This window comes from Drosophila suzukii, chromosome 3 (assembly GCF_043229965.1).
Source record: "Drosophila suzukii chromosome 3, CBGP_Dsuzu_IsoJpt1.0, whole genome shotgun sequence".
Taxonomy (NCBI): domain Eukaryota; kingdom Metazoa; phylum Arthropoda; class Insecta; order Diptera; family Drosophilidae; genus Drosophila; species Drosophila suzukii.
In genome coordinates this window covers 5,395,707-5,419,374 of record NC_092082.1, presented here as the reverse complement: position 1 = coordinate 5,419,374, position 23,668 = coordinate 5,395,707, and the positions used below count along the sequence as shown (strand labels likewise).

Genomic DNA, 23,668 nt, shown 5'->3' with positions numbered 1-23,668 from the left:
AATTTCACCACGAACGAATGTCTGAAAGTCAGTGACTCAATCACTTTAATTTCTTGTAAAGCACTTTTGAATTTGGTTGAGAACTGTACCTCGGTCAGAGAAAAACCTTAAAGCATTCCCATAAAAAATGAAGCAACCTAAGAAGCTTTTACTTTTATTAAAATTGTTATATTTATTGATTTGACAAAGTTATAAAATTCATAGTTTGACTTGAAGAGTCTTAAAAGATTGAAAGCATACAAATGAAATATGTATGTATATGGCTTTATAGATTGGCACACAGAAGTTTGGCTTAAGGTACTAAGAAATATACGACTGGCATCTTTGCTGAGGGTCAATTGTCTATGATAACCCTTGACTTTTCCATGGCATGTCGATTTTGTTCGTTGAAAATTTGTTCGATCGTTGTCCTTTGATTAGCAGTTGTCGGCAACTTTAGATATTCCCTGGCAGTTATTCGTAGTTTTGGTCAAATTAAATCATTGGTCCTTAAGTATTTTCGAGGATCTTCATTAGTTGAGGGGGCAGTAACCCTGCCATATATCACCAACGACCTTGTCGGGCGTAATGTCGATCATCTTTTGGTTGACCTCCACCTTGCTGATGCAGCCCTTAAAGGACTTCTTGGTCCTGATGCCCGGTGCCTTTTGGAAGGCAGCATGTCCGCCCAGGAACAGCGGACGGTTCGTCCTTGTGGCAACCGATCCTTCGTTGCCCACGCCCGGATTGGAGCTTATAAAGTCCACGGCTATGTTGATGACAAACTTGGATTTGATGGCCTGAACGTTGCGTGTCTTGCCATCACAGAAGCTTTCGTTGTTGGGCAGCTTATAGTTGGTGGACACAATGTTCTTGACATCGGTTTTCACGGTGAAGAACAGGGTGTTGTCCACCAGCTCGAGGATGGCATAGGAGTTCTTGCCGTGCACGGAGAAGAGCAGACCGTTCGGATCCCTCGGCCGGAAATCAAAGCTGATCTTCATCTCGGTGCCGACATCAAAGTGGTCAAAGATCTTAACGAACGACTTCTGGTTGTTGAAGAACAGCCCGCGTTCCACCTGCTCGGAGCACGGAACAACTCCGTACTCCTCCGGCGGCGTCTCCAAATCGACGGCGTTGAACTTGATGTTCTTGAGGCAGCCGTTGTAGAAGGGCACATCCGTAACAAAGCCGGTGAGTTTCTTGACCTCCGGCTCCAGGAACTTGGTAACGCCACCCACATAGATGGGCAACTGGACATCGAACAGCGGAGGACTCCTCTCCGTGCTCAGATCCACCGATCCCGCCTGTTCCAACTTGTCGATGAGCAGGGTGACCTTGCGCTGGGTGCGCACCACCTCCACGCTGTGCCACGAACCGTCGTTCAGTTCTGTCTCGCTGGTGATCTTCGCCTCCAGCAGTGCACCCACTCGGATCTCGTACGTCACCTTACCGTCCAGGAGGTACACGGCTATGAAGTCCTCGCGCTGCTTGATACTTGGGGCGAAGATGAGCAGGCCGTTGGGTCGCTCCGTGCGGAAGGAGATGCCGATGTCATGCTGGCGGCGCAGCTTCACCGGCAACGAGGTGATCTCCAGGCGCTGCTCCCTGAGCCCGTAGAATCGGTATCCCGCCTCCGCGAAGTCCACATCAAAGTTGGGCTGCTCCGGCAGTTTGCAGCGTTCATCGCTGGGCAGATTCAGCTTGGCCGGTGGCCGGGTGGTTAGGGTCTTTGGCGGAGCCCTAAACTCCTGGTCCTTATCCGCATCGAAGAAGATCGGTGCTTGAGTGGTGCTGGTCGTGGTCGTCGTTGTCGAAGTGGTTGTTGTGGTGGTAGTAGTCGTAGTGGTGGTTGGGGTCGTGGGGGGCCAGGTGGGTGCTTCTGTGGCCTCGATATCTGGCTTGAGTGGGGGCAGTGTTTCGGGGTTTGGCCAAGGGGACTCCACCTCGTTGTCTCCACTGGGATAGTAGCTGGGCACCAGACTTGGCTCGTAGGCTGTTACGAAAGAGCATACATGATATAATAGACAGCAAGGGACAATCCTATCCTATGAACTCACCTAGTACATGTGGAGGACAGCTGTTGATGTTGCCGTTCTTCCTCTCAGCACTGTTGGCAAAGTTAATGACCTCATTGTTCACGGTCACATCGCTGATGCAGCCGACGAAGTAGGCCAAACTGGCCAAAGCGTTCCTGGGTGTTCGGTAGTTGTCCGGCAAGCCAGCGAAGAAAATGTCGCCACCCTCCAGAATCAGCGGTTGCGGGGAGCCAAATCTTAGGATACACAAAAATATAGATTAGCAAAGGAACCCAAGAGAAAATACCATGAGATGAACCCACCTCCTGTGCTCCACATCGTCCACCGAGAGACGCAGTTCATTCTGGATGTGCTGCACCGTAACCACATGATCCTCTCCATCGTTGAGGATAAGATCATCGACCACCAACTGGCTGCCCATGCTGTTGAGCTTCAGCAAACCATCTTGCAGGCTAAGACCAATGTTCGAACTCTGGTCATGATTGGCGGCGTAGAAGATAACGCCATTCGGCTGGGTGGTTTTGAAGTGCAGCACCACATGCAGATCATTATCCGAGGAAATGTTGTTCATCCTCAGGAAACCGTACTCATGCGGTGCATAGGACAGCACCGTGGAGTACTTTGCCGAGCAGCCCTCCTCCACTCCGCCGCCAGAGACGTATTCCGTCAGGTCTACAACTCCTTGATTGATCACCACATTGTCGATGCAGCCATCAAAGTTGGGCTGCAAACTGATTGAGCTATTCTGACGTCTGGGATGTCCACCGAAGTACAGTCGCCTCAGCTTGGGCAGCTCCAAGTCCGCCTCCAGTGGAGCATTTGTCCGGGATATGACGATGTCGTCCACCTTGAGAAGACCGTTTCGATTCTCCCGCTCCGCCTGAACCTTGTGCCACTGGTTGTCGTTGTAGCGATCCTGGCTGCCGGACTGAACGCCTCCACCCACGCCCAAACTAATGTTGAAGAAGATGGCTCCGTCGATCATCTCGATGCTCATGTAGTGCTTATCCCTTCCATAGAAGAAGAGCAGGCCATTGGACGTGTCCTTGTCCGCCTTGAAGCTAAACTGGATGCTGGAGCGGGTCTTGAAGTTGGAGGTGGCGTTCAGCTGGACATAGCCATTACCCTTGAATCGCAGACCCGTAACAGGCTTCTTCTTTTCGAGGAGCACATCTCGCTCCCGGGCGCCCTCCTCGTTCTCCTGGCCATTAACAAAGTTCCACAGCCCCACGCTTTCGTCGCCGATCTTCAGATCCTCAATGTCGCCGTTGAAGGAGTTGGTGGTCAGGTCTGTGGGAGCATTGAAGTCCGATATGCCCGGATAGCCGCCCACAAAGAGGCGACTATTCTTATCCACATGAAGAATGTTCTGCGAACCCTCGAGGGGAGCGCTCTTCTTGTGATCCACAACCGTGCCGTTGGGTAGTTCCTCCCTGATCGTAAGCGTGGCCTTGGGACCCATCCGATCCACCACCGCCTGGTACCACTGGCCATCTGCCACGTATTTATCGCTGGTGATGCGCTCCGGACCGTTGCCCAAGTCGATGGTGAGAATGGGATAGCCATTCACAATCTCTACGGCCACGAAATCATTGTTCTTCTGGGCAGTCTTGTTGTCATTGCCCAGGTACAGAAGGAATCCGTTCGGTTCCGTGGTGCGGAAGTAGGTCGATAGATTGGTGCGGGTGGCCAGCAACTTGGTCTTCTCCGGTGTCTTCAGTTCGAGGATTGTGCTTGGCTTGAATTTGACGCCCACCTTGATGCTGTTGGCCAATTGGCGAGCGGCCTCCACCTGGGCCTTCAGATTCTCGATTTCCTGGCCCAACTGCAGGGTCTGAGCGCCCACTTGCTGCTGCTGCTCCTCGATGTCCTCCGCCAGTTCGTTAAGTTTCGAGACGGATCCCTCGACATCGTCCAACTGTTTGTTGGACTGGGAGATGTCCTTGTTGGTCAGATCCAAGTCCCTATTGATGCCGTGCGCCTTCTCCAGTTCCTTTGGCGTTTGAGCGCTCACTGGTTCGAGAATTTCCAAGACATTTTTCAGGATCTCCAGAGCATCGCTGGCATTGGCATTCGATTTCTTCCACATATCCCTCTGGGATTCAGCCGGCAGTTGCTCGATCAGAGCGTTAATGTCCTTCAGCTGCTGTTCGGTGGCAGTGTGAACGGCGGAGATCTTTTGGACCTTGCTAGCCGAACCGTTTAGACGTGGCTCCAGGTCGTCTTGGACCTTCTGCAGGGACTGGCGGGCCTTCTGGAGGAGATCAGCAGATCCAGTGTCGGCTTGACCGGCTCGCTCTTCGATGCCATCTGTCATTTCGGTGGCCTTGCCAGCCGCAGCAATCGCATCCTGGCTGAGTTTCTGGGCAGCGTCCACGGCCTCCACGATTCCTGAGTAGGCACTGGCCGCCTTGATGGCTGGCTCCGCACTGGCGGTCATATCCGTGTACTGGGCAGCCAGATCCTGTGCCTTGACGGCCAACTCGTCCGCCTTTAGTTCCGCCTGAGAGGTCAGGGCATCGGCCTCGTTGTGCTGCTCCTCCCTCAGGGGCAAATCATCGTCCACGTGTTTGTTGACCGACGTGAGGTCAACGAAGGCATCCCTCAAGCTATCCAACTTCTGGTTGATTTGACTGAGCGTCAGATCTCCGTTAATCAGGTAATGGCCCGCATCCTTGATGTTCTTCTCCGCCTGTAGCTTTTGCTCCGAGACGGTGTCGAATTTGGAGTTGTCAAAGGTCTTCTGGTTGGCCACATTTCTGCGCTCCACATCGGCGGACTTGGCCTGCGCTTCCTCGCTCCAGTTGAACAGGTCCTCCAGGTGATCACTGAATTCCCCAATGTCATTCTTCAGGGCATTCAGGCTCTTGTTCTGCTCCTTGATGGGCAGCACCAGGGTGTTGACCTCCTCATAGAGTTTCCTGGCCTTTTCCAGAACCTGTTCGTTGGGTGTGAGTTCAATGCTGGTGGCGTTGATTTGTCCCAAGATGTGTTGGGCTTGTTCCAGAGCAGCATCCAGCTTTGTGCTCGCCGCCGCCTCCAGATTCTTGGAAAGGGCCTCCACCGCGGAGATGGCCTCCTTGGCCTGGCCAGCACTCTTGATCGCCTCGTCGTAGGCCACTGTGATGTTGCCCAAAGTGGTGCTCGATCGCTCACGGATGTCCAGGGCGTTGGCCAGTGTTTGGTTGACCTGCTTGGCATAGGACTTGGCCTCTGTCTCCAGTTCGCTGTTTTCCTGCTTGGAAGGACTGAGGTCCACGCTGTTGGGATCCAGTAGCTTTACCTTTGGCTCCAGTTCGTCGGCCAGCTGGTCGTAGTAGTTCAACTTCTGACTGGTGAAGAAGGCCAGGGTTACGCTGTTAAAATCAGCCAGGACACCGTCGATCTGATAGCGCATTCGATCGGTGACATCCAGCAGGGCGTGGTGACAGTTGTTGCACTCCTGGCAGCCCTCATCCTTGACCAGCACCCAGCGGTTTGGACAGGCATCGCATCTGAAAGGGAAAATATAGATTACAATCTATGAATACCACATCTCAAGTAATAGTTACCTATCCCCGATGACTCCCGGCAGGCACTGGCACTTGCCCGTGTTGGGATTACAGCCGAATCCTCGAGAGTATCCCTGGTTGCAGTTGCACGGAGTGCAGCCATCCTTGTCGTAATTCCAGTGGTCCACGGCGCATCGATCGCACTGTCGTCCCGTCACTCCCGACTTGCAGGCACAGTGACCCGTGTGCATATCGCACTGCGTCGAATTGGAAGCCGCTCCGCAATCGCAGGCTCGGCAACCCATTCCCGACTCAAAGCCATAGTAATCCGGCTTGCAGCGATCGCAGCGTTCGCCGATGACATTTTCGTTACAGGTGCAAATGCCCACGAAAGGATCACACTCCTGGGTGCCCAGATCATCGCAGTCACAGCTCTGGCAGTTCTTCAGCTTGATGGCATCGCCATAGAAGCCGGGAGCACAGAGGTTACAGGCAGCTCCGAAGGTGTTATTCAAGCAGCGCAGACATTCCCCAGTTCTCGTGTCACAGGAACCCTGATCCTCGGGATTGATGTTTCCGGAGCACTCGCATGGCTTGCACACCTCTCCCAAATTCTCCGGCTGACCATAGAATCCATTGGCGCAGGACTCGCAACGGGGACCCGTGTATCCTGGCTTGCACTCACAATGGATCTCGTTACCGCTCTCGGAGATTTCGCAACTGGTGGCAAAATTGTTCGAGTCGAAGGGCAGTGGGCAGGCACAGATCATACAATCTCCAGGAGAACCGTTCGTGGCGTTTCCATAATACCCAGACACACACTGCTCACAGTGCTCACCCTGAGTTCCATGCTGGCAGTTGGTACAGATGCCGGTGGCACAGTCACAGGTATCCGAGTGGCCATTGCACTCGCAGGGAATGCAGTAACCGCCATAGGGTCCGCTGGGATCGCGGTAGTAGCCTGGAGCACAATCCTCGCATGAGTGTCCCGAGTAACCGGGCGGGCAGGAGCATCGCTCCACAGGCAGGAACTGGTACTCGCCAGTGCCATCTGCATCCTCATCGGCTATGGTTAGGTAGACATCCGCCAAGTGGGTCACCAAAGTCTGTTCCCAATAGTTGGCCCTGATGAAGATCATCTTCAGATCCCGCAGAACCATCATGAAGTCAGCCCGGGAAACGGGTTTTCCCGAAACCGTCTGGAAATTCGACTCCACTATATTGATGCGGTTGGTGAACGGCTCATTTCTGTTGGGCTGCTCATAGCTTTGGTGGACAAGGACGTTGTGTTCGCTGAACAAAATCACATCCGGAGAGACAATATATTTGCCGTCAAAGCCCGAGGTGAAATGGAGAGTGTAGGCCAATTCTCCGCCATAAGCTGTGATATGATTATTCTGGTTTAGCAGATAGTCAAGAACGCCAAAGTAAGCGGGACGTTCATCGTTGACCTCTCGCAGCGTAAAGTCCGCCTTCAGCGTGGTCTCATTCAGAAGAATCTCCTCCGCCGGCACTGGCCACATTTCAAACTTGATGCTTTCTTCACGGAACTCCGGAGTACTGATGGTCACCTGCTTCAATAGACTCACATTGTACACCCTGAGATAGGCACTGTCGCAACGCGAAGTCTTGCCAAAACAGAAACAAGTGGTGCAACCCTCTGGATTCGAATCCTGCAGGTTGTATGTTCCATCGATACACTGGTCACAATCCCTTCCCACCGCATTCTTTTTGCAGAAGCAGGTGCCATCGACCTTGTCGCACACCTCCAGTTCGGTTCCGGGTTTGTGGCAACTGCACTGCTGGCAGTGCGGGAAGTTATAGTATCCATGGGTGCACACATCGCAGGCCCTTCCCTCAATATTGTCCCGGCACTCGCAGGTTCCATTGAACAGGTCGCACTGGGTGTTTCCGTTGGCAATGCCCATAGGGTTGCATCCGCACTCCTCGCAGCCAATAACCTAGTGGATTATAATTGACATCATGAGTAAAATAGTAAAAATGTATTACAAAATAATAATAAAATCTTTCTTTATAAAAATATCCCATCTAATGATCTAATCTAATAACCATCGCAGAGATAAAAAAGTCAATCAATACTATCTCAGAGATCTAGCTATCTGAAGTTCAAAGGGATTGAATACTCTTGCAGCCAAAATGTGTGACAGCTTAAGGATTCAGTGATGTTGTTTAACTCACCTGGTGGAATCCGTAGGTGTTAGGGGCGCACTTCTCGCACAAATCTCCAATCACATTGGGTGGGCACATGCACTCTCCGGTGGAAGGCTCACACATGGCGCTACTGGGACACTCGCAAGGCTTGCAGTCGGGGAATCCGTAGTACCTACTTTTGCAGGCTCCGCACGTGCGCTCGATCACATTCGGTTTGCACTGGCACTGACCTCCAAACGGATGACATTCGAAGCTCGTGGATCCAGCGTAGTCGCAATTGCACGGCAGTGCTCCACTGTTGTAGTCGGCGGTCAGGGAGAAAACGGACTTCTTGCAGAAGTCACTGGCATTGTGGGTGATGTGGAAGTGGTCGTGACCGCAGTTCTGAATGAACTCCTTGGTCTGGTCGAAGGTCTCCTCCACCAGCAGGTCATCGTTGTACTGCTTCAGAGGAACCACCACCAGGTAGTCCAGCCAGACGCTCTGGGATCGATCGGTCTGAAAAAATGTAAAGCTTTAGAAGGGGTTTTCACAATTGGTATTCTTTAAGCTCTCACCGTAATTGTAAACTTGAACTCGTCGTCAATCTCGAAAGAACCCTCTCCGGGGGGACGAATCACTCCCCGGCATCCGGAACTTGAGGGGCAGTGCTGGATGTCGAACTTGCCATCATACTGATTCTTACCAGCCGTCAATGTGTAGTACACCTGGTACTTGGGATGGTTCGGCTGGTAGTACTTCACAAGGATCACAAACAGATTGGGTTTCGCAGCATCAACCTTTGATCTGGAAGGAAAGATTCGGGTTAATAAGCCCACTTTTCCTTCAATTAGAAAAAGAAAACTTACTCAATCACTATGGTTCCTTCCTCAGGACTGGCCAAATGAACCAGCTTAACCCGTTCATCAAACGAGGCATATGGAGGCTTATCTGTGGCAATATGATCCTCGTGATCAGTTTCGAACTCGATCTTCTTGGAGTCGGGAACTGAACGGAATTTGGGTGTGGCGCACTGATCATTGTGGATCACACAGACGGGACTGGGGTTGATGTAGTCAATGGACCATTCCTCGGCAGGAATAGCGGTCACCGAGATAATCGGGAAACGAGATTCATCATCGATGTCAGCCTAAGAAACATAGGAAAATTATAACAATGTTTTCTACAAGATTGAAATGAATTTAAAACTTACATAAATGACGACTGGCTGCAGATCGTCCTTGCTGATATAAAAGGACTTCTCCATACCATTGTCGTTAACCGAAGTCCGGCAGATGGTGGAGTATAAGCATGGATACAACAGCACAGATGTCTCCGAATCCGGATTGTTCTTAAGCTTCAAGTTGATATAGTAACTGTTGGGGAAGTTCCTATCGCTGATATAGTCAATCGCGAAGATATATCGTCCACTGCGAGGAACATCCACAATGTAGTTGAGCTCCTTTTGCGACTGGCTCAGAACGGGGATATCGCCCACATGGCCAACAATCTGAAGATGCTCCGGATCGCTGTAGACCTCCAGGGGATTTGTGGGCTTCGCGTTGTCTCCGATGACAAATGGAGTTCCAGCTGGTTGGAACACATCAACGGAGGCGTATTTGTAGTGGCGGCACAACTCCATGTTGCCCAGTTCACAGGGATTGGAGATGTGGCGGGTTAGAATTCCAGCTTCGTAATAAGCGGCTGGCAGTAGGACAAAGTAGTCGAGCATCACATTCTTGTTGGCCTTGGTGGTAAAGACATAGTGACCAGGGTCCAAAACAATAGCCGAGGGCTTCGAGCCCAGAGGACCCGCAACGGTCACGAACTGGGGTTCCAAAGTGGGCTGCAGGAGTACCTTCACGCTGTTAAATAAAATCAATTCAACCTTTGTATTAGTTTTTTTTAACAAGAATAAGAGAGGGAGGCTTATCATCATATCATAGAATATGTGTGTCATAATAAAGGTTCCATTATGTAGGCACACCTTTATTATATCGATTTAATAACGGTGTAACTTCTTAGATAATGACTTGATTTTAGAAATTTTAAGTTTAGATCAAAGAATCTGCCCAAATACTCACTGCTGGTCCACCTCCTGAGGATTGTCGGACGTGACTGAGATGGTGGCGGTGACATTCTCGGAATTGGGATTCACATAGCGCAGTACAATCCGGTAGAGAGAGGACTTGAAGACATTTAGCCTGTTGCGCACCTCGTTCTGGATTGCGTTGAACACCACATAGCCCTTGCTGCTGAACCCGGGGAATGCCTCCTCATCGTAATCATAGCGAACCTGGGTTCCCGAGGGCAGTGTTCCATCCTCGTACTCGTACTGGAACTGATGAAGCGTCGGGAAGAAGTGGGTGGTCAAAGGCTGGGTACACGCCAGACCTGTGATCCTCGGGTGGCACTTGCACTGCCCGCTGACCTTGTCGCAAACACTCTGCCATGAACCGCCCACATCGCAACTGCAGTCCTTGCAGCCAAACAGCGAGGCACTGTCCAGGTCGAAGGTTCCATCCCGACACTCCTGACAGCGCCTGCCCTGAGTATGCGGCTTGCAGGGACACTGTCCCGCCTTGGAGGTACAGGTATCCAGGGCGGATATAGTACCGTCCGTCCAGCAGTCACAGGTCTCACATCCCTCAGTATTGCTGATGTTGAGGTTCCAGTACAGTGGTTTGCATTCATTGCAGATCCTGCCCGTTACTCGCTCCTTGCACTTGCACAGCTCACCCACGGGTACCGATCCGCATCCGGCGAATTTACTGATCACTCCAGCCGGATCGCAGTTGCAGCCTTCGCAGCTGGGGAAGTTGTAGAAGCCCTCCTTGCAGGTATCGCATTGCCGTCCGTCGAAGTTGGCCTGACATAGACACTGTCCATCCGAGTTACAGGACACTCCCTGAGATCCGTGCGAGTCACAGTTACAGGCTGCACATAGATAAAAGTTATTAAACATATATTATTTATACACTTATAAAGACTTTGAGTTAGGGAAGTTTTAGTTAAGGAAGTTAATAATTAATTGATGAAGGCCATCTTATATATATTAAGAAAACTCACATAGACATTCGGGGTAATTGTAATAGCCGGCAGTACAGAGGGTGCACTGTTTTCCGGCAAAGTTGTTGAGGCAGTTGCATTTGCCGGTGTTGTCGCAGGTGATGGCCGAGCTGCCAGTTCTGGAGCAGTTGCAGGGCTTGCAGTCCGGATAGTTGTAATATCCTGGCAGGCACTGATCGCATCTGGGGCCACCAAAGCCCTCACGGCAGATGCACTGACCAGACTGCTTGTTGCAGATTTCCGACTCCGTGCCCTCGTTGTCACAGTCGCAGTCTGTAAAGGATAGGTCCGATTTAGGATCAATAACTTTCTGATATTAAGTATACTCTTAATCTTACATGCGCAAGTAGGGTAGTTGTAGTATCCGTGCTTGCAGCGCTCGCAGTTGTCGCCTCCGAAACTGGTCAAACACTTGCACACTCCAGTGGTCACGTTACAATCGTTGCCCATCGAGCCAATCTTGTTGCATTCGCAGGCCTTGCACTCGGGGAATCCGTAGTATCCCTCGGCGCACTGCTTACAGTAGTCTCCCGCGAAGTTGATCTTGCAGGGGCATCGCTGACCGCTTTCTGCCTCGCAGTGGTAACCATTGGTTCCATTCAGGTTGCACTCGCACTCCCGGCAGTTGGGGTAGCCGTAGTATCCGTAGGCACAGGAATCGCAGTTGGGCGGCTGGAAAGCGGCACGGCACTCGCAGTTGCCGGTCTCCTCCTCGCAGTGTCCCGTGGAGTAGAAGTAGTCACACTGGCAGGCTAAATGGGTGAGAAACCGATAGTGAATAAAAGCAAAACTTCTTATCTTGGATCCACTTCAATTAAAATCAGGAAATTACACCAAAGATAGAACTATATAACGATTCAAATGATTTTAAATGGGGAAATGGGATTTTGATTATATCACTGGTAAAAACTAATACTTACGACTGCAGACATCGGTCTCGTTCCAGTGTTTGCCCTTGGGTCTATAGTACTTGGGCTTGCACTTGTTGCAGTTAATTCCCACAGTGTTGTGCTGACAGTTCTGGCAAACACCACCTCCATCATAGTGTCCGTGAATGTCCAGGGAGAGTCCCTTGCGGTTCACTTCCTCATCGTACTTGCAATCGGTGCTGTGACCATGGCAGTTGCAGGCTAAAGAAGTAAAGAAAATTAATTTAAAAAGGATTATAAATGTTTTTCCATTTAAACGGACGAAGTTTGTCCGCCCAAGAGAGTTGTCCGTCCAAGATAATTCTAACTAATTACTCACGTTCGCAATTGAAAGGCCGGGCATTGGTGTTTTGGCGCCACTTTTTCTGCTCAAATCCTGGGCAGCACTCGTTACACTGGATGCCGCAAGTGTGATGCTGGCAGCGACAGGCGAGAATGCGCACTGGACTCTTGGGGTCCTTGACGTCACAGGTATCGGCGTGTCCGTTGCACATGCACCTTCCTCCGATCGAGATGTCCTTGATCGAGTAAAAGTAACGACGCGTCACCGTGGGATCCTGTCGAGCAACGGACATCAGATGTCCCAAAAGATTCTTTGTGCGGAGCAGACGGATCCTGATATTGGTGGCACGGGTCCATTCCTGCAGCACCGTTGAGTTGAAGTAGTTGGTGGAGCTTGGACGTCCGTTTAGAAGGAGCACGGGAATCTCCCCGCCCTCCAGCGGCACAATCTTTGAGTATTCGGTGGTACAGATGACATCGTCGTCGCGGGTAATCGGTTTGTAGGTGTCCTTGCCGAAATAGGTCTCACAATCGGCGGGAGTATCGGAGAAGTGCTGCCAAGGCGCCCAAGTTTGGCCATAATCCGTGGACTTCTCCAACGTCCAGAGACCAGGACGGGGGGAGTTGCCCATGCGAATGAACAAGTAGGCCACATGGAATTCCTGAATGAGTTTAAGGAATTGGATGTTATACGTTAATAATAGGTATACTTATTATGAAGATCTTAAATTTTTTGTAATATTTTAATATATATAACCCGCAATTTTAAGTCCCACAATGTATTATTACAAATATGTTAGGCAAACTTTTCTTATTTCTGAAGTGCTATGATATTACAAAAGTAAACCATTAAGACAAGTTGAGATATATGAAAACAGTTTCAAAATGCAGGTCTCAAACCGTTTAACGGTGTATCTTTGATCTTAGTGATATCTTAAATACTCAGTTGCTTCTTGCGTTGTTCCTCACATATTTGGAAGCCCCAGTCTAGGCACGAAATTCGTTTTGCACAAGCAAATTCATTGAAATTTATTAGTCGAGTGTACACATTACTTATATACGAACTACACCATCACACCGACAAAGGCGAGACGACGATATGAGATCACTGTGGGGGAATTAACTCCAAATGTTCTGCAGCGGACTCGACCAGTGTTTGTTCGTTTATTTATATTTTCTTGGTTTATGTTTGCTTTTTAATTTGGCTTCAATTGAAAACGAGCCCAGAGATATGGAGATCCACATACATACCAAGATACAGAGATAAATGTCTTTATATCTAGATATGTACTGAATACACACGTTATGTACTTTGATTTGTTTACATTTCTGTGTTTTCTTTAGTTTTACCCATGTGGAAGTTCATTATATTTTTGCATAAACAACAATTTCTATTTAGCTCCTCGTACGTTTTTCTTCAAATATGTATCGTACACGTTTTGTACATGAGTTGCAAACTCTTACAATGTTCAGCAATCTAAATATAAACCAGAATCTCATGTTCACTTGCATTCTGTGAATTAAGAAGAGTGCATTATAAGAATTAAAGCCCCCACGGAATTCATATGAGATCATGCTGAGCTGTTGAAATCCTAGCGCAATTATTCTCGAAATTAACTATGGAACCTCGTGGATTATCCCGTTTCCGTTGCAAGTGAGATAAGAACGTAGGCAAGTCGACCCCCAACTTTTTATAGAACAATTTCATACACACTGATGATAAGGCTGTAGTTTCTTGCGACTTGACGCTGATTATCAGACTGCTCCCAATTCGTTTATGTCGCATGCTGGTGCCTTAAGAAATATTACGCCATTATCGCTAAAAAAAATACAAAAAAAAATCAGAATGAACAGCTCGAAAGAGTCAATGCTCCGTGTCGGTTTCTAAGCAGCTTGTAAGCCGAGACTTCCCATTCAAGAGTGTGGGTATACAAATGTATATACTCGTACATATCTCTATATATTATATGTAGGGGCTGACATACTGATAACCCACAACTCCAAAGGGGAAGAAGCCAACAACAAATACCCCAGCTCAGCAACTTTTTTTTTGTTTTCGTTCAGTTTTTGCTGTGTCGACGTCGTTGAAATGAAAACCCATTAAAATTGTTTTCAAATTTTACGATCCCATCGCTCGGACCCGAAAACGAGTTGCATCCATCCACCGTCTCACTCCTATGCGTTTCTCAGGCGGATACCTTTGGTATCTCTTATGTTCTCTGCTCTGCTGCTTACCTGTTCGAAATCGATGGTCAAATTGACTTCATTGAATTTCATGCCCCTGGACAGCGGAGGACTCTGCCACCAGGCCTGGGTGCCATCGATCGCGTTCTCTGGCGGATGATTCTTCTCCGGGTTCGAGGGATCACAGTAGTCGCAGACCTACAAAAAACAGAAAACACATGTTTGAAAAAATTAATGGACAGATCCAAATCGAGTCAAGAGTATTTTTAGAGTCCAATTCGAATGTTGAACACATGTGGGAGACTTCTAAATGCAGTGCACACTTGGAAAAATTATTTTTTTAAATATGAAAGGTGATTTTTTTAGGTTTTTGATTTTTTGCCAAGTAGTTTTATATAAAAAGTACTAATTAATATAAGTTATACATACAAAATTAGATTTCTTGAATAGATTTAGACAAAAAAATCCTATTTCTATTTATATTTTAACATTGTATTGCGTTTCTCAGTGTAGAACCAAAGATTATCTGACGTTGTGTGTATACTGGAATGATTTTTGGGCGTTGCTGGATGTCGATTATAATTACCTGTCCTTGGATAACTGAGTAGTCGACGTGATCCTCATCCGCATTAGCTCCTACTAATTTACAATAAAGCTCTGGTCCGTCCGTATCCTGACCACAAGTGGCTGTGGCTTGTATCTTCCTGCCCGTAGCCAAGTTGAAATATGGTGGCGTTAGCTCTGCCTGGCAATGGGAGATCGCCAGGATCAGGAGCAGGAACCCAATGGAGGCCATTCTGAGCCCCATTCTGCCGAGAGTTCAAGCACCCGCGCTGCGATAACGACAATCCTTCCTCGGACCACTTCCGGTTCTATCTCTTTCTTTCCCGGTTCACTCTTATGTATTTCACTTTCTTATCTGCTTGTCACTTTCTTCACTGTTCTTTTCGTATTCCTTAGAGGGAGCTCATCCAACCGCACTGGATGGCTCTTCACGAGCAACTGATGGAACTGCAGCGAGAAGTTTTCCGTGCTCTCGTCTTCGGCATTTTATATGGCTACGAGAACGACAATCTTTTGGATTTGGGTTTGCTCTCAACATATGTTTACATCCCCTTCCCTGGTTTTTCGATGTTTGTTTTTTTTCGCCGGCCGGTCAAAAGATAAGAGTCCAAACCTAACATAACTAAAAATCTGAACGTTGATCCTTGGAGTACTACATAAGACTTTTACTTTTTTGTGTATATGTTACAAGTGCTATACAATTTTTAACAAATGAATTATTGGTCAGGATAAGGATGGTTGTCAATCTATATAATATGTTGGTTTCGAGTGGAGAACTTGAATCCTTTTAGGGGTATGGAAGTCTGTTAGTGGCAATTCGATCGTCATGGACAGCTTCGAATTCGATCCTCTTGGTTCTGCTGGTTCTGGATCACACAGACGAGCCTGAGATTTCATAAATCTTTTACATATGTTAATAATGTTATGTACGCTGGAGCTCATCCGCACTGGATGGCTCTTTGCGAGCAACTGAGGAAACTGCAGCGAGAAGTTTTCTTTGAGACCCCAAAGTTTTGATTTTCGTAGTCTCTCGATCGGTTCTTCTCGGCTGCCATCGGTTGCTTTCGTCTTCGGCCTTATATATAGTTGAGAACGATAATCTTTCCGATTTTGTTTTGCTCTCGACATATGTTTACAAACTCTTCTCCAGCTGTTTGTTGATAGTCTCATTCGCCGGCCGGCTTGAAAACGCGGAATCGGAATCGAATAAAACAAAAAAACCGGTTCGATGCCATCGGGGAACGTTGTGGAATGGATCAACGCCTCCGGTAAACTATAGATAAGCAAAAGTGTACTCTAACTTATTCTTAAGAATTGAAATTCTAAGATTTCTTAAATTAAGTTTCTATAATTTTAACATTTATAACATTATATTCGGGTCCTTGGAAGGGCTTACATAGATTTGAATGTCACACTTTCTTTCACTTTTTAACCAAGGGGGCTGGTGGTAGATTATTTTCCCTCGTAGATCCGTGCAATTTGATTGTAGGGGTATCATAATAAGGACCATGATCGGAACCTTACACACCATAAACAACACGTGGAAAACATAGCATACTTTCTGGCGACCCAGTAGTGTTAAATAAAAATGTGTTTAACGATGACCAATTTGCACAATTATTCCATGAAATGGGAAAAACACCGATTTTTAAGATAGGAAAAATAAGATTCAAAATGTCGTAAAAAATACTTTTTTTTTCGGTTTTTCATTGCAGTTTCGCCAAATCAAGGCTTACAGCTAAAATAACGACTGTTTTGAGCAGCTTGCTTCCAATGCTAACGATCCCCATCACTTCAAGAAAAATTTATTTTTTGATCAATTTTCGCATTTTTATAAGGGGTGACATCACATTTTTTTGCGAAAAATGACAAAAATTAAACATTTTAAGGTTTTAATGCCATTATATTTTAAATTAAACGACGAGTTCAACGAGGTAGGACATTCCTGATTCTGACCCTTATGAGAAATATGGCAGCCAAAACAGTGAATTTTTTCGGGCGAAAAATACGGTTTCAGTTTTAAGTCAAATGATGTATTTTTTAGCTGTTTTTCAATCGTAGTTAAGCCAAATCAAGGCGTACAGCCAAAAGATCGACTGTTTTGAGCAGCTTACAATTTATGCTAACGATCCTCATCACTTTAATCAAAATTAATTTTTCGGCCAATTTTCGCATTTTTTATAAGGGGTGACATCACTTATTTTTGCGAAAAATGACAAAAATTAAACATTTTGAGGTTTTAATGCCATTATATTGGAAATTAAACGACGAGTTCAACGAGGTATGACATTCCTGATTCTGACCCTTATGAGAAATATGGCAGCCAAAACAGTGAATTTTTTCGAGCGAAAAGTACGGTTTCAGATTTTAGTCAAAATTAATCTATTTTTTAGCTGTTTTTCAATCGTAGATAAGCCAAATCAAGGCGTACAGCCAAAAGGCCGGCTGTTTTGTGCAGCTTATAACTTATGCTAACGATCCTCATCACTTTAAGCTAAATTTATTTTTTGACCAATTTCCGCAATTTTTATAAGGGGTTACATCGCTTTTTTTGAGATAAATGGTTAAAATTAAACATTTTGAGGTTTTAATGCCAATATATTGGAAATTAAAAGACGATTTCAACGAGGTATGACAATCCTCATTCTGACCTCTATTGGCAATTTGGCAGCCAAAACACTGCTTTTTTAGGTAGGAATAATTGGATTCAGAATTTCGTAAAAAAAATATTTCACTTCTTTAGTTTAGTTATACCTTGCTGCCTTGAACGTATTTTGAATAATTGATGTTCATTCATTCGTGCTATTTGTAATTTAACATTTAAAAACAAACTATTTTAACGACTGTCCATTATCCATAAGCTATCGCCGATCTTCGTTTAACCAGAAGTGTTACAATTTATTGAAATAGTTGTTATTAAATGGAAGTACGCCACCGAATCGAAGGTGAGAAACTGCAAACAAATCCATTCGGGCCTGACTGAAACTAAATAAAACTAAAGTATAGGACCGAACACAAAACGCCATAAATTGCAACTCACAAATCTGCTCGGCCCACGAACGCCGAAAACTTGAAGTTTATTGCTATACCGATTAAAAGAGCCAAATGCAGAAACTAGCTAGCACCAGCAACTATTGAAAATCACGATCACAGCTGAAAATTGTGCAAAATTCATGACCAAAGCGTCGACTGCGCTGTCGACTTGAACTGCAGTAACTTTTCGATGGGGCTATTTTGATTTCTCGATTTTTGGGCTAACTGTATTTGTTGTACCGAAACTCGTTTTCCACCGAGTTCGCAATGACATAAGTAATTGCATTGATAAAGACTGCGGCGAGTGTCAGAGCTGCTGGTTCTTTTTATTTCTGGCCTCAATTGCTGCGCCTGCGCAGCAGCTTCTCATGGCTGCATATAAACGAGTTCTGATGACGTAATTCGCATCGCTCGATTCTGCGCCTTTTGCCTTGTGCAATGCACGCAAATGAACATTGCCGAAAAAATTAATGGAAATATGCGCTTGTAAAAATTGAGGAAAAAATCAGCAGATTGCAACATCAACAAGAAGTTCTCGATTTAGCTTTGCCCACACACCAGTTGCACAGTGGTACAGAACTTATGACATTTAGTTATCATTATTAAAGGTTATTCCAAAAAAATTGCAATATTTTTCTTATAGGTTGCCTGTTTAAATATTGGACCTATAATACTCATTATAATTTAATACTAAAGTAAAAGATGCTATTTCACAACACTCAAACAACATTTTTAAAGTCTGAATTTTTTTTTGAGCTCGAAGAAAACAGGTTGTTTAAGTCCCATTAACAATTAAACTGCAGTGCAAACAAAAAATGCTAAGTTACAAAAAAGTAGCATGGCTAATTGACACCCACTTGCTAAAAATATAATGTGAATAAACACATTTTAACAAAGAGATTAAACATTGCAGCATCAGCAAAAAGTTCTTGAAGCACAGTGGTGAGTAAATATATACAATAAAATGGGAAAATGAGTATAATTTTCACAGTGAGACAAACTTGTTTAAAGAGCAATGAGTGCTCGCTTGGCAAATATTTCAATTTGCCTTAATGTGCTAAGTGGGCCATAAAAACCTCACCGCCTCTGGGTGGCACGACCTTTGGCCAACCAATTTGCCCCACTGTGCCGACGTCTCTGCCGACGTCGACGTCAGCGCAGCTACCGCTCACCAAATGATTTCACTTATTCGCGATTGCATGAGCGGCTTGACGTTCAATTTGGTTCTAAGTCTCGTCGCGTGTGCATGGACGCAGTTCTTTAAGTTCTCGACTCTATCGCCATGGTGCTGCTGCGAGTGATCAAGTATCTAGTGGGTTAGTGAAGTGATCTGGCCAGGTGTTAGGCCCCTTATTTCATCACTATCTTCCTTTGAAGGCTGCGTGGTGCGCGTCTGCAACGAGTTGTCCCAGAACATGAGTTCGCTGAATAAAATGTTCAAATACCATTTGCTGGAGGTCAGCTAGATATCCCAGGAAACGGAGATCAACAGGCCCCCTACCCTCGAAAAAAATGTACATATAGTTTTCTGCCCCTGTCGAGCGAGTTCGTTGCTCAAGTCTTTTGTTATGTGATCCAATAAAACGTATACCACCCACTCAAACACTGCGTTTCTAACCGGCTCTGCTGTAGAATGGCAAATCTAACCTTGAGGGTTTTGCGCAACCAGGTTTAAAATCACTGTTAGCAGTTAAAATTCACATTTATGGTATAAATATGAAATTCAGTTTAATACTGTAGTGTAATTCGAGAGTTTTTCACAATTTAAAGCTTTACTTTTCTGTGTATCGAAAAGAAATCCGCGGGCAACCAGCATTCAATTTGAAGTTGATTTCGGGGACTAATCACTCGTTTGGAACCAAAACGTTGTTCTACAGAATTTCACGCTAGATTCAAAAAGTGCTGTGCTTTGGATTTTCCCTCGGAAAGAAATCCCGGTCAGTGCTTCGAAAGTATCCCCGACAAGGTCTCGTTATGACTGATTGTCCAAACAAGCCAATATTTACAATTAATGCCGGCTAAACAATGCTCAAACAAGTTTGCACAGAAAAAAATAAAAATATCACACAATTAGCATTTGTAAATTCGCGTTTCTCATGTCGTCACACATAATCGTCTTAAGAAGGCAAAAAATTTCTCGAATTAAGCAGCGAAAAAATCCCCGACATAACAAGAGGGCTTGGTTTATAGAGACGTCATTCCTTTTACGCTCAACACCTCTGCTCATTCATTAATATGATTAATTTCCATTCTGCCGGACAATGCTTATAGCGTATTAGTAAAAAGTTGGGTCAAATCTAATGTCCAGCCAGATCGCAGACGTCACTAATGGCAGTTTGCGTTGGGAGCGTTTTGGTAACAGATGCCTGATTTTATGACGTCTTAATTGGCGTTAACACTTTCCTATAAATATCTCTCTTCGGTTTTTACCCATATTCACACCTTATTCATTCGTTAAGAGACGTGTGTGGCAAAAGAGCTGAAAAAGTTTTATAGGCAGGCAGAAAATATCACAATCGCTCGGCATAGTTCTTGTTCGAGTTTACTCAAACGTTTTTATAAAATGTCGTATCCTAATTATGTTTGTGTAAGAGAGAGTTTGTGAAATGGATGTTAAAAAAGCATATATAGACGTAAATTAAATATTGTGCTTTTGAGAGAAATTATAAAATATCAATATCAAAAGTGAGTGTTAAGTGCTTAAAGTGAATTTATAAAAACACAACACCTCTTAAAATTTGTTTTGACATTTTCTTAAAAACGTCTTGGTTGTTCGATTAGAAATCTTGAAATTTTGTTTCACTTATAAAATGTTATATTTTCTACGTTTTTAAAAGATAAATTGGAACCGTTATTAGTTTAGAATAAGAACCACGAATAAAATGATCATGCTTGAAATTCAATTCTTTGAACTATTTATTAATGGATGTATAACAACAATTAAAGCTACAACATGTGGCATATAAAATCACGAGACTTGTCTTATAAATGTTATCATTTTAGTCATTAGTCTAGGATATTTTCTATTCATCCCTTACGAAGGACCTGCCAAAGTTGATGACACTGCTGACGAAACCGAGCATCGAGGTGATCATGGAGTGGGCGTGCTTGGAGCTCTGCGTGGTTTCACCTTTATCACTTCGGCTGGGTCTGATCACTTCCTTCTGACTTCCCGACGGCGATTCTCGGCTGTTAAAGAGACGATCCAACGTAAGGATGGGCTTTTTGAACCATTCCCCGCTGACCTCGTTGTTCCGTTCATCATCCTCCCGACTAAATCTATCGAAGGGCAGGGCGTTGACTTGAAGGAAAATCCAGTTAGGCAATGACTTTTATGATACCAGATGATCCAGTGACTTACTTGTCTGCATGACCACACAACCGATGAGGAAGAGCAGAACCATCTTGCTTTCTGAGGTCATCTTAGCTGTACTTTTCGCACCAAAAACAGATTGATAACTGACTGAATCGAATGCCAGAGAGTTCAGATTTATAGAAGTCGCCCCGACGGCGGATGTCATGTCAATCTACGTGATGGAATGGAAAGTAACCATGCGCACGTTTCACCAAAGTAATTGCTTTATTTTACGCTTGTACATTTTGCCTAAGCTTAGAACTACATAGCCATAACCCTGAAAGCAACATAAGAAGTGTCACTGCGAATAGAACACCCACATCGATTGTCTAGCCTTTCAGATCTGGACTTCGAGGTCTTTGAGTAAACCGATCGTAGGCACTATCCAGCTCGGCGTCTGCATCTCGTTCATCGGAAACCGGCGGCATTTCTCGATACCGCTCCTCGAGTTCCTGCCGTGAAAGTTCCGAACTCGTCATTCCTGCACTCCAACCGATGACTGTAAAATGTACACATGGGTAAATGTAATTGATTTATATAGATTGGTTCAATTTCATTACACTAACCACAGATAACGAGCAGACATATCAGATAGAACTTTAGCGATTTGCTGCTCATGGCTGTGCCTGGAATGGATTCGATTGATGGGCATTAACTGACAACCGAATCTCGGAGGGGTCCACTTTTTATATATGCACAGGTATGGAGATCTCCGCTGATTGGCGTTGGAGGAGGAGGCCAATGGGCTGTGGCGCCGCCGACTGAGATTATGCAAAGCACCCGTCGAAGACCCAAAAATAACACAAAAAACGCAAAAATAAAAAACGGCGAGAAAATATTGGATAAAAAAGCGTATAAAAGGCTCGAGGCGTCATTCTGTCTCACTGAGTGGGAAAAAACGCTGGTGGCTATCGGTTGCCTCCTACCGGTCTTTGACGTAGTCGTCGTCGTCTGGCACGTGAACGGCCCGTTGCGCATTGATTGATTATTTATTGAAAGGCTATCTAATTAATTTGCACATTCGTCGTCGGCGATCGTCCATGTCGTCTTTCACCCATCTTCTTGGCCAAAGAAGAGTGTCCAGCGTTCGTAGGGCGGCTCTTGGCACATCCAACCATCCATTCCGCAGTACTCGTCGCTAAAGTCGGTGAATTCTGTAAGTTGAAGGGTTCCCCTTAGTTATTATTCAATGCAAGGGGTATCATAGGACAAGAACTACGTGGTAACTGTTCTGGTGCTTATCAATGAAACATTTTTTAAAGTGATAAACAAACAAAGTGATAAAGATTTATACAAATTGTAAAATATTTTAAGTGTTGGTATTATCATTAAAGTAAACGTTCTTGAGTGATACCTTGCTAATTTAAATACTTTCCTAAACGTGGAATTATCGATACGATTATACTCATTTATTTAGAATAATCTGATATTGATCAGTTAATACTATTCAGATGCTACTTACGTAAATTACGATCCTTACAGGCGGCAATTGCATAATGACAACTTGACTTAAATTTTCTTATACAATTTTTATTATCATCCAAAATACAAACGGCTTTTGATTCGCTTACTTCTCCACAAATTCTCTCCGAAGGGCAATTTTTATTTGGTGTACCGCCCGCTTTCAGACTGCTAACTGTTAGATTTTTGTTCCTAAGGTTTTGTTTAATTTTATTTTAATTAAAAACTACTCACTTAAGCAGAAGAACACAATGGACGAAAGCCTCATTTTTAACTGGGATAAGTTGTATTTCTTATAATGATTTATATTTTTTTAACAGTCTAACTTTATTTGCTTCATTAAACCATGTCAATATCGATTTTGTATTACTAATTTATAAAGCTGATATTACTTTGTTGTACTTTTAGCACAAGCAAAATAATACGATTAGAATAAATCAAATATATTTTAGTTAGTCATGCAGTTCTTTAACCGAAGTACAGTTATAAGCGTAATATTTCAGCACGTGATGCCCATTAATTATAAAAGTTATTTTTTATTCATCCTCGTGACCAAAGTAAATGGTCCAGCGCTCGTAAGTGGGTGACTTTTCGCAGAGATACGGTTCAAATGAGCAGTACACCTCACTATAGTCAGTGAAATCTAAAATTAAATGAATTGGCAATTATATATAATGAAGCACTGCGCATTATATATAAAGTATATGAACTTACTTTTTCCTTTTTCCTGGCATGCTGCTATATCCAAGTGACACTTTGAGGGATATTTTCGAATACAACCCACCTCCTCATCTAATCCGCAAATAGCACTTGACTCATCCACCTTACCACAACCAGTTACCAAAGGGCATGGTGTTGGTGGAATATTTGCTCCAAAAGTACAGGCTATTTAGGAGAATCATCTTCATAAAGTTATATTTATATTTTTTTAATTACTCACCTAGCCATATTAGAAAAATCGTTACAGTCTTCATCCTAAGGTTCCTAAACCTTACGCGGTAAAATGAAAAATCGCAATGCGGCAACCAATTAATATTGCCGTCCACAAAGTAAACTTGATAAAGCTTACCCTATATCTTATCACAAAGTTAAACAATAGAGAACAAACCATTGTGACGAATTTCGCCTTAT

The 23,668-nt window shown here is 45.1% G+C and overlaps 6 protein-coding genes across 6 annotated transcripts in view; 1 reads left to right on the top strand and 5 right to left on the bottom strand.

Annotated features, from left to right (window-relative positions):
* Positions 1-18, bottom strand: part of Cpr65Aw (Cuticular protein 65Aw) — a 67,230-nt gene extending 67,212 nt beyond the window's left edge. The window contains exon 1 of the mRNA XM_065864557.2: positions 9-18. The gene's annotated coding sequence lies outside the window, so the exon portion shown is untranslated. The remainder of the gene's footprint in view (positions 1-8) is intronic.
* A 128-nt stretch (positions 19-146) lies between these two features.
* Positions 147-15,126, bottom strand: LanA (laminin subunit alpha). Its single transcript, XM_017078789.4, has 15 exons — positions 14,711-15,126; positions 14,176-14,322; positions 11,978-12,602; positions 11,650-11,859; positions 11,068-11,481; positions 10,730-11,002; positions 9,745-10,597; positions 8,874-9,525; positions 8,530-8,810; positions 8,239-8,467; positions 7,709-8,179; positions 5,570-7,470; positions 2,321-5,512; positions 2,040-2,254; positions 147-1,975 (listed from the first exon to the last, which is right to left on the bottom strand). The coding sequence occupies exons 1-15, from the start codon at positions 14,930-14,932 to the stop codon at positions 513-515; spliced, it is 11,148 nt and encodes a 3,715-aa protein (XP_016934278.3). The 5' UTR covers positions 14,933-15,126; the 3' UTR covers positions 147-512.
* A 3,767-nt stretch (positions 15,127-18,893) lies between these two features.
* LOC108012775 (uncharacterized) lies at positions 18,894-19,324 on the top strand. Its single transcript, XM_017078209.4, has 2 exons — positions 18,894-19,037; positions 19,099-19,324. The coding sequence occupies exons 1-2, from the start codon at positions 19,004-19,006 to the stop codon at positions 19,185-19,187; spliced, it is 123 nt and encodes a 40-aa protein (XP_016933698.1). The 5' UTR covers positions 18,894-19,003; the 3' UTR covers positions 19,188-19,324.
* A 1,354-nt stretch (positions 19,325-20,678) lies between these two features.
* Positions 20,679-21,240, bottom strand: LOC108012746 (uncharacterized). Its single transcript, XM_017078180.4, has 2 exons — positions 21,083-21,240; positions 20,679-21,022 (listed from the first exon to the last, which is right to left on the bottom strand). The coding sequence occupies exons 1-2, from the start codon at positions 21,141-21,143 to the stop codon at positions 20,745-20,747; spliced, it is 339 nt and encodes a 112-aa protein (XP_016933669.3). The 5' UTR covers positions 21,144-21,240; the 3' UTR covers positions 20,679-20,744.
* A 38-nt stretch (positions 21,241-21,278) lies between these two features.
* LOC108012613 (BG642312) lies at positions 21,279-21,732 on the bottom strand. Its single transcript, XM_017078033.4, is given in 3 exon segments — positions 21,279-21,575; positions 21,643-21,706; positions 21,708-21,732. Coding segments are annotated over 3 exon segments (255 nt in total). The 5' UTR covers positions 21,729-21,732; the 3' UTR covers positions 21,279-21,405.
* Positions 21,733-22,046: 314 nt separating this feature from the next.
* LOC108012614 (uncharacterized) lies at positions 22,047-23,635 on the bottom strand. The gene is made up of 5 exons (XM_070995700.1): positions 23,478-23,635; positions 23,252-23,422; positions 22,772-23,180; positions 22,539-22,712; positions 22,047-22,230 (listed from the first exon to the last, which is right to left on the bottom strand). The coding sequence occupies exons 1-3, from the start codon at positions 23,509-23,511 to the stop codon at positions 23,074-23,076; spliced, it is 312 nt and encodes a 103-aa protein (XP_070851801.1). The 5' UTR covers positions 23,512-23,635; the 3' UTR covers positions 22,047-22,230; positions 22,539-22,712; positions 22,772-23,073.
* Positions 23,636-23,668: the final 33 nt, after the last annotated feature.

Bases quoted from the DNA above. Each gene is read 5' to 3' on its own strand.
- LanA (XM_017078789.4), bottom strand. From the start codon at position 14,932: ATGGGGCTCAGAATGGCCTCCATTGGGTTCCTGCTCCTGATCCTGGCG. The intron at 8,468-8,529 runs GTAAGTTTTCTT...CTTTCCTTCCAG, and splicing joins GAAGGAACCATAGTGATTGA to ATCAAAGGTTGATGCTGCGA. The intron at 5,513-5,569 runs GTAACTATTACT...TTTCCCTTTCAG, and splicing joins CCGGGAGTCATCGGGGATAG to ATGCGATGCCTGTCCAAACC.
- LOC108012775 (XM_017078209.4), top strand. From the start codon at position 19,004: ATGGTGCTGCTGCGAGTGATCAAGTATCTAGTGG. The intron at 19,038-19,098 runs GTTAGTGAAGTG...CTTCCTTTGAAG, and splicing joins AGTGATCAAGTATCTAGTGG to GCTGCGTGGTGCGCGTCTGC.
- LOC108012614 (XM_070995700.1), bottom strand. From the start codon at position 23,511: ATGAAGACTGTAACGATTTTTCTAATATGGCTAG. The intron at 23,423-23,477 runs GTGAGTAATTAA...TCTCCTAAATAG, and splicing joins GATTTTTCTAATATGGCTAG to CCTGTACTTTTGGAGCAAAT. The intron at 23,181-23,251 runs GTAAGTTCATAT...ATTTAATTTTAG, and splicing joins ATGCCAGGAAAAAGGAAAAA to ATTTCACTGACTATAGTGAG.
- LOC108012746 (XM_017078180.4), bottom strand. From the start codon at position 21,143: ATGACCTCAGAAAGCAAGATGGTTCTGCTCTTCCTCATCGGTTGTGTG. The intron at 21,023-21,082 runs GTAAGTCACTGG...TTTTCCTTCAAG, and splicing joins TTGTGTGGTCATGCAGACAA to TCAACGCCCTGCCCTTCGAT.